Source organism: Cygnus atratus, unplaced genomic scaffold (assembly GCF_013377495.2).
Source record: "Cygnus atratus isolate AKBS03 ecotype Queensland, Australia unplaced genomic scaffold, CAtr_DNAZoo_HiC_assembly HiC_scaffold_54, whole genome shotgun sequence".
In the NCBI taxonomy this organism is placed as follows: domain Eukaryota; kingdom Metazoa; phylum Chordata; class Aves; order Anseriformes; family Anatidae; genus Cygnus; species Cygnus atratus.
The window spans coordinates 62,713-78,162 of NW_026110150.1; the positions used below are offsets into that span (position 1 = coordinate 62,713).

At 58.5% G+C, this 15,450-nt stretch overlaps 1 protein-coding gene across 1 annotated transcript; it reads right to left on the reverse strand.

Annotated features, from left to right (window-relative positions):
* Window positions 1-7,463: 7,463 nt before the first annotated feature.
* Window positions 7,464-15,232, reverse strand: LOC118261159 (uncharacterized). The gene is made up of 18 exons (XM_035571849.1): window positions 14,616-15,232; window positions 14,294-14,422; window positions 14,073-14,152; window positions 13,781-13,904; window positions 13,402-13,491; window positions 13,211-13,315; window positions 12,812-12,989; window positions 11,978-12,084; window positions 11,466-11,615; window positions 11,094-11,248; window positions 10,674-10,812; window positions 10,253-10,390; window positions 9,829-10,005; window positions 9,273-9,428; window positions 8,902-9,003; window positions 8,590-8,692; window positions 8,292-8,351; window positions 7,464-7,632 (listed from the first exon to the last, which is right to left on the reverse strand). Exons 1-18 carry the CDS (start codon window positions 14,928-14,930, stop codon window positions 7,505-7,507), a joined length of 2,436 nt encoding a protein of 811 aa, XP_035427742.1. The 5' UTR covers window positions 14,931-15,232; the 3' UTR covers window positions 7,464-7,504.
* Between the last annotated feature and the right edge of the window lie 218 nt (window positions 15,233-15,450).

Below are 15,450 nucleotides of genomic sequence, written 5' to 3' on the forward strand. Positions count from 1 at the left end.
AGGAGAATCTCCATCCTTTACTGGATGTGAGGGGAAACTTAGTGACAAGATATGAGGAAAAGGCTGAGGTGCTTAATGCCTTCTTTGCCTCAGTCTTTAGCAGCAAGACCAGTTGTTCTCTAGATACCCAGTACCCTGAGCTGGTGGAAGGGGATGGGGAGCAGGATGTGGCCCTCACAATCCACGAGGAAATGGTTGGCGACCTGCTACAGCACTTAGATGTACGCAAGTCGATTGGGCCAGATGGGATCCACATGAGGGTACTGAGAGAACTGGCGGAAGAGCTGGCCAAGTCGCTTTCCATCATTTATCAGCAGTCCTGGCTATCAGGGGAGATCCAAGTCAACTGGCAGCTAGCAAACGTGACGCCCATCTACAAGAAGACCCATGGTGAGGAGAGTGGTGGGCAGGGATGTAGAGCACAGGGTGACGGCTGCTGGGAGCAAGAGGGACCTCAGGGATGATGCAGAAGGAGGAGAAGCAATGGCGTTGGGTGCCGTGGGGGTAGCAGCGTGTCACAGACCCCTTCTGCTCGGGGTCAGGATGTGCAGGAAGCTCCCTGACATCTGCTTGCAAGACGGCAGGGAGCAAACAGTCAAGGAGAATTCTGGAGGGCGACACCATCCCTGGTGATGCACGGCTGGCTCTGCTGTCCACTCCTCAGGGAAGATGTGGTTTGGGAAGTGGTAATCGATTGATGGCTTAGACTGGGGAAGACCTCAAAACAGCGTGGTAGGTGATCTGGGGAGGGTTGAGAAGGACAGCAGCAGAGAACTGCTCCTGGACATGAGGTGAGCGTTTAGCTTCTGTGGAAAACGATAGCCAGAGTCCTGCGGGAAGCTGCTGTGAGGAGCAGAGGAGGTCAGGGAACCTGGCAGACTCCCGTGGGCAGCCTCCACCAAGCAAAAGAACAATCCTTCAGAATACTCGGGGAAAAGCAGCAGACATACCAGCAGATGTCTGTGTGCAGACGGACGCTGCCCACCACACCTTCTCTTACCTCTTCCGTCTGTGAGGAATGCGTAGAAGTGATAAAGAGCATCCAAAGCTGTGCAACTGATGGAATCTGTGCCACAGCTGACAATGAAGAGATGGCCCAGCAGCTGTCCCAGGATGGGGATGTGGACCTCTTTGTGGGTGCCAGGGCTGCCGTTGCATTGTCCAGCAGTGAACGAGGTCTGGGCAAGGGAGGGAGGAGAGAAGAAGGGTTAAGTGGAGGCAGAGAGCAGGGCCTGGGGAAGGAAGAGCAGGGGCAAAGGAGGGACAAAGACCCTTGCTTCAGGGCAGAGCTGTGCTGAGGCCCCCACCTGTGCTCGGGCTTGCTGCACAGGCACCCCTGAGCTGCAGGATGCTCTGGAATGCAGGGAAGGGGAGACAGGCTGGCTGAAGGGTTCCTGGCATCTTACCTTCCCCAAATATGTGACCAGGAAATCACTCAGCCTCTCAATCTTCTGCAGGGCAATCTTGCGCACAGCTGTGTTATGGGAGGTGGCATAGTGCAGCAGCGCCTGTGAGGAGAGAAGCTGCTGGTCTGCCCTGGGAGCTGACGCCTGCTCCAGCAGAAGCAGCACTGCTGAACCCCTGGCTGTGCTCATGCCGTCCATCAAAGCTTCCCCCAAGGTGGAGCAAAGCCCTCAGCAGGGCTCCTGCCCCTCGGTTCCCTTGCAGGCTTGCCACAGATCCGCCAGCCAACTTTGTGGTCAGGCAGACGGGCAGATGCCACCCGCCAGTGCAGCCTCAGCTCCTTCCTGCGCCCTCCCCCAGAACGCGGCCCTCTGTCCCCTCTCCGTGAAGGCTGGCTTCTGTGGCAGGAACCAGGGGTCCGCAATGGGGCAGGGATACGGCCACTGGGCAGCCAGGAGAACATGGCTTCAGGGCCACGCTCCCGTGCAGGATGGGCAGGTCCCCGGGGATCTCTGCCACATTCACACCTGGCAAGAGAAGACTGGAGGGACTGGGGGGCAGGCGGAGAGCAGCTCCAGCTGCCGCCAGTGCGGTGCCCAAGGAGTGGGCTAAAATTCTCCCACTGCTTTGGCGCAAGGTGATCTCTTGGGGTCTGGAGGGGCTGGCCCAAAAGTGCCATGGGCAAGGTTTTGCTGTGACATGAGAGGATTCTTCAGAGGGGAAAGGGTCTTTGACCACAGCCAGGGGATGCCAGGCTCCCAGAAGACCTTGGTGCGCTTCCCCAAAGGAGGTGGGCACCTGCCTGCAGTGTGCTCAGTCCTAGCACTGGGGGTGGGCCATCCACTGCAGCATGGACGTTCGTTACCCCCCCAGCTGTGGAACCACTCCTGGGAAACCGACTCTGCAAATGCCAGACCTGCCAAATAATCTGCAACTCCTCGCCGACACTGGAGATTGGACAGTTGCGTACAAAGGCCCGCAGCATGATTTCCATGGCGTTCATGGTCTGCAAGGAGGACAGAGGATCATAGAAGTATTTCTACGGTCCTTCTCACCCCCAGGAGCTGACTGAACCTCCAGCACCAAGGGAGGACACATGCACCGCCTCACAGTGCCCAGGGGTGACTTGGGGCTGAAAAGCTGCTGCGTGCAGACCTCCTGCAGCACGGGATCAGGCCAGGGAAGGGGAAGGGGAAGAAGGGATGAGGCTGGGAAAGCAAATCTGGGCTCTGGCCCTGCATTGGTTGTCCGGTTGTCTCAGCACGGGGCAGCAAGGCAGCAGCCCAGCGGGAATGGGGGTGCCACTACCTCACCCAGCACATACCTTGTTGTAGAGATCTTTTTCTGCCGCTGACATGTCCAAATAGGGAGGCAGAAAGAAGACACTCTTGAAGCAGGCATGCAGGAGACTCTCCTTTTTGCCATCCAGTGCTGCCTCCGCGGTGGAGCTAAGAAGGGAGATAGGAGCTTGTTGGACGCTGGTGCTGGGGTGGTGCCTCGAGGCTTAGGGAAGGAGGACACGGCCCTCCCATGGACAGGCATCCCTGGGAGGGATGGGCAGCCTCCCTGCCAGCTTCAGGGCCACCAGGACATTGCCCTGGGGATGTGCTGGCCAAAGGAGGGGCTGGGCAGGTACCTGAGGGTGGCAATAGTTAGCATGGCATTCCTACGAAATGCTGTGTGCAAACTGTCCGTGGGCTCCTCTTCCAGCAAAACCTGCAAAGCACAACCAGGATGGGACGTGGCAGACACCAGCCCCCAGTGCCCGCTGCTGAAGGCCCAGCAGCACGCCCAGTCCTGCCTTGGGCAGCTTGGTGTCTGTGCATGGTTTGTCTCCACCTCCCCCTGCCCCAGCCTCACAGGGGGCTGGTGTCTGAGGGGCCTTGCCCCTTCCCCAACCCGCCACGCGTCCCCTCACCTTGATGTTCTCTGCCAGCTCGGTTTTGCGGCAGAAGGCATCCATGTCCTCCAGCAAGGAACAGTGTCTGCACAGGGTGCAGATGCTCTCCAGGAACTTAATTTTCTTTTCCTCATCCTGGCAGCCACAGAGAGAACCACGGGGAGCGTGAGGGGGGAGAACCAGAGCCCACAGCACTGGAGTGCTGTGACACTGGAGTGCTGTGACGTGCGGTGCTGTCTGAGACACACGGAGGGCAGCAGCTCTGCCCAGCCTGGCAGCAGGGCCGGGGCCCCATCAGGACACACGGGCACAGCCACAATGGAAGTGGCTGCCATTACCTTCTTTGTGCTTCTGACAAATATCTCGATGACTTTCTTGGCTTCCTCTTTGCCAAGATCCCACAACCAGGCATCTAACAACGGAGGAGAGCGAGGAGTGCTGCAGTGAGGGGCTGAAGGCAGGAGCGAGGAGACGAAGGGCCCCCAGCACGAGAGACACATGCACCTGCTGGAGCAGGTCCAGAGGAGGCCCTGATGCTGATCAGAGGGCTGGAGCACCTCCCCTAGGACAGGCTGAGAGAGCTGGGCTTCTTCAGCCTGGAGAAGAGGAGGCTCCAGGGGGACCTTACAGCGGCCTTCCTGTACCTAAAGGTGGGCCTACAGGATAGCTGGGGAGGGACTCTTTATCAGGGAGTGCTGTGATAGGACAAGGGCTAACAGATTTAACCTAAAGGAGGGTAGATTTCAATTAGGTATTCAATTAGCAACAACTTCTATACTCTGAGGGTGCTGAGGCAGCAGGATCTGGGCCCCCTCTAAGCTCCCTCCCAACCCGGGGCGAGGCCATGCTGGGTTGGGCTCCCAGCACCCCCAGCATCCAGGTGCCATTCTGCCCCCCACCCACAGGATCCCACTGCTGCCGTGCCAGGAAAGACGTCCTGGCTTCAAGCAGGGATGTTTGCTTGGCCCCAACCCTTCCCAACCGCGCGGGATGCTCACTCACTGGGATTCGGTGGCTGGAAATCCAAGGAATCCAGCGGAAAGCTGCTCTCCTCAGGAGACCAGGTCTCCTGCCAGACCATCCTGGAGCAGGGGCGGGTTATCTTTGCCACCTTGCGGGATGGACGAATGGAGCGACGATGGCAAGGATACCTCCCCAGGATAATACGTCGTCTTCTCCGGTGGTAGCAGCATCGGAACCGCATTGTGGGACGTGGGCTGTGCACTTAGACTCCTTAAAGGCCCTGTGCTCCCGCCCTGTCCCGTCACTGTCCTGCACGGACACTGAGGGTCCGAGTCACAGCTGCATTTTTTTAGGGCAGACCCCTGGGGGTGTCATCGAGGGAGGTCACAAAGGGTTTCATTGTGACACGCTCCTGGGCTGGGCGGGTGAGCAGCTCAGCACTGCACACCCACTTGCCCACCCCGTCCCAGCAGGATGGCGATGGGAATCAGAAGGGCAAAGATGAGAAAGCCCATGGATCAAGACAAATATAGCATTCTAGGAAAAGCCAAAGATGCACGTGCAAGCAAAGCAAAAGAAGGAATCCATTCACAACTTCCCGTTGGCAAGCAGATGCTCAGCCACTTCCGGGAAAGCAGGGCTGCTCAAACCTCAGGGTTTCTTGGGAAGACAAATGTCATCCCTCTGAACGTCTGTCCATCCTCCTTCTTTCCCCTCGTCTTATCACTAAGCATGATGCCATATGGTATGGGACATTCCTTAGGCCAGTTTGTGTCAGCTGTCCTGGCTGTGTCCCCTCCCAGCTTCTTGGGGACCTCCAGCCTCCTCACTGGTGGGGCAGCGTGAGATGCCAAAAAGTCTTTGACTCTGTGCAAGCACTGCTCAGCAACAACTAAAGCATCATTGTGTTATCAGCATTATTCTCAACATTATTTCTGTAAACCCAAAACACAACACCATACAAGACTCTACAAACAAAATTAACATAATCCCAGCCAAAATCGCGACAATTTTCCACCCCTTATTCCATATCATTCGCATCACGTGCAGGTCTCCTACACTTTCGAATACATCCAGCTCCCACAGCAGTCTCCTGGAGAAACTGGCTGTTCATGGCTTGGACAAATGTACTCTTCGATGGGTAAAAGCTTGGTTGGCTGGCTGGGCCCAAACGGTCCCAGCCAGCCAGAAAACACAGTTGGTCCCAGCCAAGTAGAAAACACAAGCTCTTGGCAAGACTCCCTGCTGGCCCAGGTACAGCTCACATACCCTCGTTTCCCACTCATTTGACAGCTTTCTGGGGCTACTGAATGTAGCCACTGGCATTGGGCTGCACAAAGTCCACTCCTCCCTGCGCACGCAAGTCACCAGCCTGGCAGAGCCTGCTGCCCTTGCGCCTGCTGCCACCCTGACACGAGGGTGACACACTCATGGCCCCACAAGGAGTCCTGATACACCCCAGGCACGTAGAAGGCAAAGGCGTGGATGCCCTAGTTGTCCCAATTGCCCTTTGCTATCCCCCATCCCTTCCCAGGGAAGCGGTGGCTGGCAGATGCCAGGGAAGGGGTCAGGCCTTGCTTCTGGCAGGCTCTGGGTGCACCCAGCCGTGAGCACACGGAGACCCTGTGTGGTGGTTTTACTCGGGTGGGCAGCCGAGTTCCACCACAGCCGCTCTCTCAGTCCTCCTCCTCAAATAGGAAGGGGGCTTGTTGCCCACAGGACTAGCCAGCTTCACCTCTGAGCTTTGGCCGCACAAATTTTCTCCCGACAGAGGCAAACAGCACCTCTGTAGCCCTGCCATGTCACCCGACCTCGCTTCCAGTGGCCACACTGGAAGCTTTTTCCTCTTAAGCTCTAGAAGAAGATCCCTGCTCAGCCAAGCTGGCCTTCTGCCCCGCCTGCTTCACTTCCGACATTTTGGAATCGCCTGCTCCTGTGCTCTTAGGAGGTGGTGCTTAAAAAGATGGACCCCGATACCTTCCAAAGCAGCTTCTCAGGGGACCTTCCTAACTAGTTCCCTGAGCAGCCTGAAGTCTGCCCTCCCCGTGTCCAGAGTTCACAGAATTGGAGGGGTTGGAAGGGACCTCAGGAGATCATCGGGTCCAAACCCCCTGCCAAAAGCAGGTTTTGTGGCAGTTTTCCTCCTATCACCAAAGATTTTTAAACTCAACTGCTTCCTGATCGCTATGACCAAGATGGCTGCCGATCACCACTTCACCCACCGCACCCTCTCTGTTCACAAGCAACAGGTCTAGGAAGGCACCTTTCCTTGTTGTCTCCCTCAGTAGCTGTACCAAGGAGTTGTCATCATGGTGTGTGAGGAATCTCCTGGACCTGCTTGTATCAGCTGTGTGGTCTTACCAGTTAATGTCTGGCAAGTTGAAGTCCCCCATCAGGACAAGGGCAGCTGATCTAAGAGAGGTATCTCTTAGTTCCTTAGAGAATAACTCATCGGTATCGCAGACTCCCACTACAACATCCACGTTATTTGTTTCTCCCTTAATCCTTACCCAGAGGCTCTCAGCCATGTCGCTGTGCCAGCCCCTTGCCTTGCCTGCCCTGCCTATCCTTCTTGAAGAGTGCATAACCGTCCATCACAGCACTCCAGTCACAGGACTTTCACCAAGTCTCCCTTGTTCTGGGACCGAGCTGAAGCTTCCAGCTCCTCCTGCTTGTCCCTCACGCTGGGTGCATTGGTGCAGAAACATTTCAAATGTGCTCCAGTGTACCCAGCATGGCATGGAGCAGGCTGCAGGATCTCGCTAGCGCACAGTCCCTCCCATTTTGGTGTGCCGTCCCCTAGCATATCACCAGTGGGCCTGTTTTTATCCCTTTCCCCTTTCAAATCTAGTTTAAAGCTCTATCGATCAGCCCTGCTAACTCCTGTGCAAAACTCTTTCTCCCCCTCTGATAAAGGTGCTTCCGGTCAGGCACCAGCAGGCCTGCAGTTGCAAAGGCCATCCCATGATGGAGAAAGCCATCATTCTGTCCATGACACCAGCATCGGAGCCACCTATTTATTACCTGGCTCTGCCTCTTTCTTTCCATATTATTCCCTGCTACTAGGAGAGGAAATGCACCATGCAGTCACTGGGCCCAGGGAAAAGACATCCTTGGTAGCCTCCAAGTTAGCTCTGCATCATGGCACCGAGTAACTTTGAAGGAGCTGCTGGAATAATGAGACAAGAACCCAGTTCTATTAAGATATATATTGATGATTTGAGGAGTGCTGCATGGCTAGCAGCACCACAGCAGTCGAAATCTCCGTCCTGACGTTCTGTTACGCCTTGACGCCAGGATCATGATGGTCTGAACTGCCAGGCAACTGACCATGGGTTCTGGGTCATTCCCTGAAGACCGGAGGACTGCCAAAGAAAGAAGAGCAGAGATGAAAACCCACTCCTTGCAGAGATCCCCAGGCATCCCCTGCAGACCATGCCAGCCCCACTCGACTCTTCCCCAGGCCAGGAGGAGCAGGAGGGACAAATGAATCAGTTGAAAGCTGCTGCTCAGCAATGTCCCAAATGCACCCAGAAGTCCTTCCCCATCTGCGCACCACAGGTCAAGTCGGGCACCTTCACAAGCTGGATCCCCCACCACCGGCCTCCATCCCCTGGGAGGATTCACACACTCCAGGAATCTCCTGGACTCCTTCCTCTCCCTATTGTGCTTCCCCACGAGAGCAAGGGCTCGCAATCATGACACTGCTCCTAGCTGCTTGTAGGCTGTTTCATCTCCCTCTTCGTCCTGGTTGGGTGCTCTACAACAGGCTCCCACCTTCTATCAGCCTTCCTGCCCTTTCTCCTGACTCTTCCTCAGGCACACTCAACCCTTTCAGCAGCACTGCCCAACTCCAGGCTGGGAGGGCATTCCCTGACATGCCGGGCTACCCCGTCTCCTCTCCCTCCTTCCTATGCCTGCATTGCTCCTCCGCCCCGAAGCATTTCCCTGGAGCAGGGCAAGGCGTGGGGGCCTCTGCCCCTGTCCCCCCAGCCCTAGCACACACACCACTGCCCTCACTCACCGCTGACGATTTCATTCAGCTTCTCCTCGCTCTGGTCCTTGGAGTAGCGCGCAGCAAGCCCTAGACACAGAGCTCCCATCAGACCCCCGCTCCCCAGCACACTCCCAGCAGCGCAGCCCCTGGCCTGGCCAGCCAGGCTGTGCCCCCTCCTGCACCCCAGCAAGGTCATTGCCCGAGGGGGGCTGGAGCGAGGGCCCAGTCGGGGGGCTCTGGGGGCAACAGGGCTGCGCCTCACTGCCAGGGCAGTGCCTGGGGCTGTCAAAGGCTGCCCAAAGAGGGACCCAGGGGCTGGGCTCACCAATGAACCTGACGGCCTCAAGTCGCAAGACGGTCTGAGAGTCCTGCAGGTAGGGCTGGCTCTGCTGCAGGTATTCGTCTACTCTGTCTCTGCCCTGCTGCAGCTGGAGAGAGAACACAAGGTCACGGGGCTTGCAGACCCTCCCCAGGGTCTCCTCCAGCATCCTGGGGACAGGGAGGGCAGAGGGGCCTGCAGAAGAGCCCCCTGGGGCTCTGTGCTGGAAGGAAGGGAGCGAGGATGCAGCTGCAGGCAGCGGGCTCTGGCCGGGCACGTTTGCCCAGCTGGGGCTGGGGCCTGTGGGGTCGTCCTTACCAAGCACTCCCCGATCCTCCCGGTCTGTTCTGTCTGGGCCAAGTGCTTGAGCTCTTTGAGTCGCAGAAACTTTGCAGCGACGACGAGAGCTTCCCCAGAGGCCTGTGGAGCAGCAGAGGTTGGGACATGGCACCACAGCCTTGGGAAGGAGACCCTCTGTCCCCTCCTCTTGGCAGGGCTGCGAGCCTTTCCCAGCGTGTTATGGGAGGCTGTGGTGGGGGACAGCGTGCACTGGGTTCAATGGCCAGGGCAAGGACACGGGACAGCCACCATCGGAGGCAGCTCACGCTGCCGGCCAGAGATCCCCCAGAGCATCCCTGTGGTGTCGGCACACCCTTGCCCACGTAACTGGTCAGCTCTGAGATCTGTACCTTTGCTACGCTCTCACTCTGGTCTCTCATCCGAAAGTAGAGCGGGAGAAGGCTGCTGTGCACTGTCCTCTTCATTTCCTTCTGCCTGTGCCGCAGCACAGCCTCTGTCACGGCTTGGAAGAGGCAGATGGAGTGCTCGCGCACCTGGCTGGACTCCTGGCAGGGAGGAGGACAGGATGAATTTCGGCAACAGCTGCTGCCCGCCCATGGGGAGCAGGGGCATTAGCGTGGCTGATGCGAAGGGAGATCACAGAACTGTGAGATGCTTCAGCGCTGGATCCTTCCCAGAGGAGCTGCTCAGCAGCCCTGCCGGGGCAGCTGCAAGGCCTGGTGCCCGTGAAAGGCAACGCAGTCGGTTGCCATCACAGGCTGCCCGCCAGCCACCCCACTTTCGCCACCAGCCGCACCAGCCATGTCCAAGCTGAGCTCCCCAGCGGCTGGGCTGACAAGGAGACTGGGAAGGCCCTGCCTGAGTGCTGCCCATGGGGCCGGGCTGAAGGGCAGCCCTCATTACAGGGGGCCCAGCTGAGGGCTCGGGCTCCCGCAGCAGACTTACATGGGCAAAGAGTGGCAGGAGCTTCTCAGCCAGCTGCAGAGCCGTGCGACTGGCCTCTCTCCTCTCCACATGAGCCATCACATTTCTCAGCACAAGCAGGGCCTTCAGCACGACGTCTGTGTTGGTGTCCTGCAGGGCCTCCAGGATGTCTGGCAGCACGACCTGAATTTTTCTTGCCTGTAGGAAAGACACAGTTTCCCTTCCGTGAAGCCGTGAGAGAAGACCACCCTGGGCAAAGGGCTGTGGTTCCTGAGCACCAGCCTCCTGCCTTGCTTCCTGGCAGCTGGCATGGCAATCGCCTCCTGCAAGCAGTGGCCGCGGGCGCACTACAGGGATGCGGGGAGAGCAACGGGGAGGGACAGGAGGGCAGAAGAGCAAAGCCCCAGGCTGCCAACATGGCTTTGCTTGACGATGGCCCGCTCACCTTCTCAGGGCTCTCTGACATGGTGGAGAGCCCTTTGAGAACCATCAAGCGCATCGCTGGGCTTGGGTGCTTCAGGTAACTCAGGAGGTGCACTGGGTTACCAAACTCCTCTTCAGAAATGTGATTCTGGGCCAGCATCTGCAAGAAAGAGCAGGGAGAGCCTGGCAGGGCCTGCAGGGCTCCCTGCAGCCTCTTCTTCTCCCGCCTTTGGGCAGGGATGGAGCAGCGCGAGCTGGCACCAAAGAGGCACCAGGCGCGGCTGGTTACGGGGGCTTGCCGGCCCTGCCGGCCCCAGGGACGATGTGTCCGTACGTCCTGGGGGAGCTGGCAGGTTGGGGGTAGATGGGGACAGGGCTGTGCCTGTGTGCCTGAAGGGGCACGCGCAGCCCTGCTGGGAGCAAGGTTTCATCTGGGAACTCACAGCCAAGCGACGGATGCAGGTGTCTTCTGTCACTGCCGTGCACCAGTTGCACAGTGGCAAGTCTTCCATCAGCATGTTTAAAACCTTCTCCAAGGTCTGCGGCATGGCCAGGACCACCTCCCACATGCCCAGGGCAGTGCTGCAAGCCCAGAATACTCTGTCAGTGGGGCTGCCCCAGCCGCAGGGCCGCGGCCTGGGCCAGCCCCGTAGGACCCAGGCTGTCCTGCGGCCCCTGTGACTTGGGGAGCGCTGGGGGCCCAGCCTGGGCATGCAGGAGGGGGCTGAGCTGGCGTTCCCTGGGGGCAGGGGGGCTCTGGGCTGCCTTGGACAGCTGGGCTGCTGCAGCCCTGGCTGGCCCAGTGGGGCTGGAAAACATGGGTGGGATGGAGGGCTGTGCTGATGGAGTGACAGGCTGCAGACCTGTTACTTGGCGGAGGGAACTGCAGCAGGTTCTTGACTTCTTCCCTGGACATCTGGTTGGTCAGCTGGAGAAGCAGGGAGTCCAGGCAGCGCCGCGCTGATGCCGTGTGGATGCTGTCCAGGTTTTTCCTGATGCATTCCATGATTATTGGCACCTGGGGGGACAAGGTGGGAATGGTGTGTCCACCAGACTGCAGCCATTTCCACAGCTGCCACTGAAACTTTGGCCCCTTCCATTGCTCCCTGCTGGCTTCAGGTGGCTTCTGGAGCCCAAGAGAGCTCGGTGTGCGAGGGAGGCAAGGAGGGAGGGAGGGATGGAGGAACAACGCCTGAAAGAGCTCAAGGGCAGGGCAATGGCCACAGGCCACTTACATCTGTCAGCCAGTAGTCAGGGTCCTCCAAGGCTGCTTCCAGCACGCTGCAGGCCCCCTGCTTGTCATGGATGCTGGAGTCTTGTAAAGCTTCAAGGGCTGTGAGGATGACGTCCAGCCTCTCAGAAGGGAAGAGGTATCCTCCAAATGCCTGTGGGAAGGAGGAGGGGAAGGAAGACATGCCGCACTGAGTGTCCCAAGGGTGCTGCTTAGCTGAGCAGCAAGGGCAGCTCCAGAGAGAGGGCCCTCAGGGGGAAGGAGTGAGGATGGGGCGTATGGCGACAGAGTGCTGGCCCTGCAGGTAACCAGGGCTTGCTGGTGGCCAGGAGGGCTGGAGCTGCTGCCGGGACACAGGGGAGCAGCCTTCGCATAGCCCCAGCTTGGGGACAAGAGGAACCCTCTCACCAGGGCGAGTGAGGCCGTGCCAGCCCCACCGGTTCTGGACCCTTTTGCTCACACGAGTTGCCTGCTGATGCTGCGGACAAGATTCCCAGCAAGGCCAGAGCTCATTACCTTGGCAATATCACAGGGAGCGGACATTACAGTGAATGGAAATGCTGTATCCTTCAACTTCTTTCGTCTCTCTGCATAATTTTCCATGTCCTTTGTCAGTGAGCATTCTAAACAGGGGGGAACACCGAAGAGTCAGTAGGGAAGAGCATCTTTGCCAACAAGCTTGCCAAATGGTGAAAAGCACTTTCACTAGGAATGGTTGAGGAGGGAGGCTCAGACCCATGGTGAGGAGAGTGGTGGGCAGGGATGTAGAGCACAGGGTGACGGCTGCTGGGAGCAAGAGGGACCTCAGGGATGATGCAGAAGGAGGAGAAGCAATGGCGTTGGGTGCCGTGGGGGTAGCAGCGTGTCACAGACCCCTTCTGCTCGGGGTCAGGATGTGCAGGAAGCTCCCTGACATCTGCTTGCAAGACGGCAGGGAGCAAACAGTCAAGGAGAATTCTGGAGGGCGACACCATCCCTGGTGATGCACGGCTGGCTCTGCTGTCCACTCCTCAGGGAAGATGTGGTTTGGGAAGTGGTAATCGATTGATGGCTTAGACTGGGGAAGACCTCAAAGCAGAGTGGTAGGTGATCTGGGGAGGGTTGAGAAGGACAGCAGCAGAGAACTGCTCCTGGACATGAGGTGAGCGTTTAGCTTCTGTGGAAAACGATAGCAAGATTCCTGCGGGAAGCTGCTGTGAGGAGCAGAGGAGGTCAGGGAACCTGGCAGACTTCCGTGGGCAGCCTCCACCAAGCAAAAGAACAATCCTTCAGAATACTCGGGGAAAAGCAGCAGACATACCAGCAGATGTCTGTGTGCAGACGGACGCTGCCCACCACACCTTCTCTTACCTCTTCCATCTGAGATGATTTCGTAGAAGCGAAAAAGAGCATCCAAAGCTGTGCAACTGATGGAATCTGTGCCACAGCTGACAATGAAGAGGTGTCCCAGCAGCTGGCCCAGGATGGGGATGTAGAGCTCTCTGGGATCATCGTGGCTGTCCGTGTATTTTTCATTGTAGCCTGAGATCTGGGGGAGGGAGGGAGGAGAGATGAAGTGCTTAGTGGAGGCAGAGCTGGCCCCTGAGAGAGCAGGGCCTGGGGAGGGAAGAGCAGGGGCAAAGGAGGGACGAAGACCCTTGCTTCAGGGTGCTGAGGCCCTCACATGCATCCAGGCTTGCCTCGCAGGCACCCCTGAGAGGCAGGATGTTCTGGGATGCAGGAAAGGGTGGAGGGTTCCTTGTTCCTTACCTTGGCCACAAAATGCCAGAGGATGAAATCACTCAGCCTCTCAATCCTCGTCACAGCTCTCTCACGCACAGCTGAGTTTTTGGAGCCAGCAAAGTCCAGCAGCACCTGCAAGGAGAGAAGTTGCTGGGCTGACAGCGGTCTGCAAATGTGACCTGAGAGGATTCTTTGGAAATTCTTTGCAAATGCCAAACCTCCAAGATATTCTGCAACTCTGTGCTGACGCTGGCGGGGGGACAGTTGCATACGAAGGCCGCCAGCATGGGGTCCATGGCATTCATAGTCTGCAAGGAGGACAGGTGATCACTGAATTATTTCTGTGGCCCTTCTCAGCCCCAGGAGCTGGCTCTGAGCCCCTCTGGAGCCCAGGGGTGGCTTTGGGGCTAAAAGCTGCTGTGTGCAGACCTCCTGCAGCACGGGATCAGGCCAGGGAAGGGGAAGGGGAAGAAGGGATGAGGCTGGGAAAGCAAATCTGGGCCCCGGCCCTGCATTGGTCTCCAGTTGTCTCAGCACGGGGAAGCAAGGCAGCAGCTCAGCAGGACTGGGGGTGCCGGTACCTCACCCAGCACATACCTTGGTGTAGAGTGCTCTTTCTGTCTCTGGCACATTGGACTCCGGAGGCAGAAAGAACACGCTCCTGTAGCACGCATTCCGGAGACTCTCCTTTTTGCCATGCAGTGCTCTCGGCACGGTGTTGCTGAGGGAGAGGAGAGAGGGACGCAGTGCCTTGAGGCTTATGAAGGAGGACACGGACCTCCCTTGGCCAGGCATCCCCGGGAGGGATGGGCAGCCTCCCTGCCAGCTTCAGGGCCACCAGGACATTGTCCTGGGGATGTGCTGGCCCAACCAGGGGCTGGGCATTCACCTGAGGACGGTGAGAGTCTCCATGGCCTTCTGCCGAAATTCTGTGTGCAAGCTGTCCATGGGCTCCTTTTCCAGCAGCGCCTGTAGAGCACAAGAGGAATGAGAGCTTGCAGCCGCCGGCACCCAGCACCAGCAGAGCCAGCACTGCCCCAGTCCCGGCCTCCCAGGGGGCTGGTGCCAGGGGGCCTTGCCCCTTCCCCAACCCGCCGCACATCCTCTCACCATGATGTTCTCCACCAGCTTATTTTTGCAGCAGAAGGCATGCAAGTCCAGCGACAAGCCCTTCTCTGCAACAGTTCTGCACAGAGCGCAGATTTTGCTGAGGAACAGCATCTTCTGCTCCTCCTTGTCCTGGCAGCCACAAAGACACAAACAGAGCGTTAGGGGGACACCCACGGCCAGCAGGACCAAGCCTTGAGGGGTCTGGAGCTGTGTGGGACACCCGGAGGCCACGGCTCTGCCCAGCCAGCAGCCCTCCAGCAGCCCCGCAGCAGAGCCGTGGCAGCGCCAGGAGCACGGCTGCGATGCAAGCGGTTGCCGTTACCTTTTCTGTGCCGCTGACATAAGCCTCGATGAATTCCATGGCCGAGTCTTTGCACAGATCCCATGCCTTAACTGGAAAGGAGGAAAGCAAAGAGTGCTGCAGAGAGGGGCTGAATGCAGGAGTGAGGAGAGGAAGGGCCCCAGCCCCAGAAGGACGTGGGGAGGCCGCGAGGATGCCCAGAGGCTGCAGCAGCTCTGCTGGGAAGAGAGGCTGAGGGAGCTGGGCTTGTGGTGCCTGGAGAAGGCTGCGGGGGGACCTCGCTGTGGCCTCCCAGTGCCCAAAGGGGCCTCCAGGAAAGCTGGGGGGGATCTTCATCAGGGAGTGCAGCGACAGGACAAGGGGTGACAGCTATAACCTAAAAGAGGGCAGGTTTCTTTCGGTCAGGGAGGGATTTCTATCCTTCACGCCCAGGGCGGTGAGGCCCTGGCGCAGGCTGCGGTGCCCCCTCCCTGGCGCTGCTCATGGCCAGGCTGGGTGGGCTTTGGGCAGCCTGGGCTGGGGGGAGGCATTGTGATTGCTGAGGTCCCCCCCAGCCCAAAGAGTCCTGGGATTCTGTGGTGCTGTGGAGGAAGCTCAGCCCCGTCGGGCCCACCCGCCGGTTTAGCCAGGAAAGGAGTCCTGGAGTCAAGCAGGGGTCTCGCTGTCCCCAACCCTCCCCACCCCATCCCCGTGACCCTGACTCACTGGGATTCAGCAGCTGCGACTCATCCTTGCTGTCCTCTGCCAGGCTGCTGCCCTCTGCCAGCAAGCTGTCCTCTGTCCAGGTCTCCTGCCAGGCCAGCCTGGGCTTCTTGGGGGGGATGCCTCCCTCCTCATAAGAATCAGAAAGAGTCTC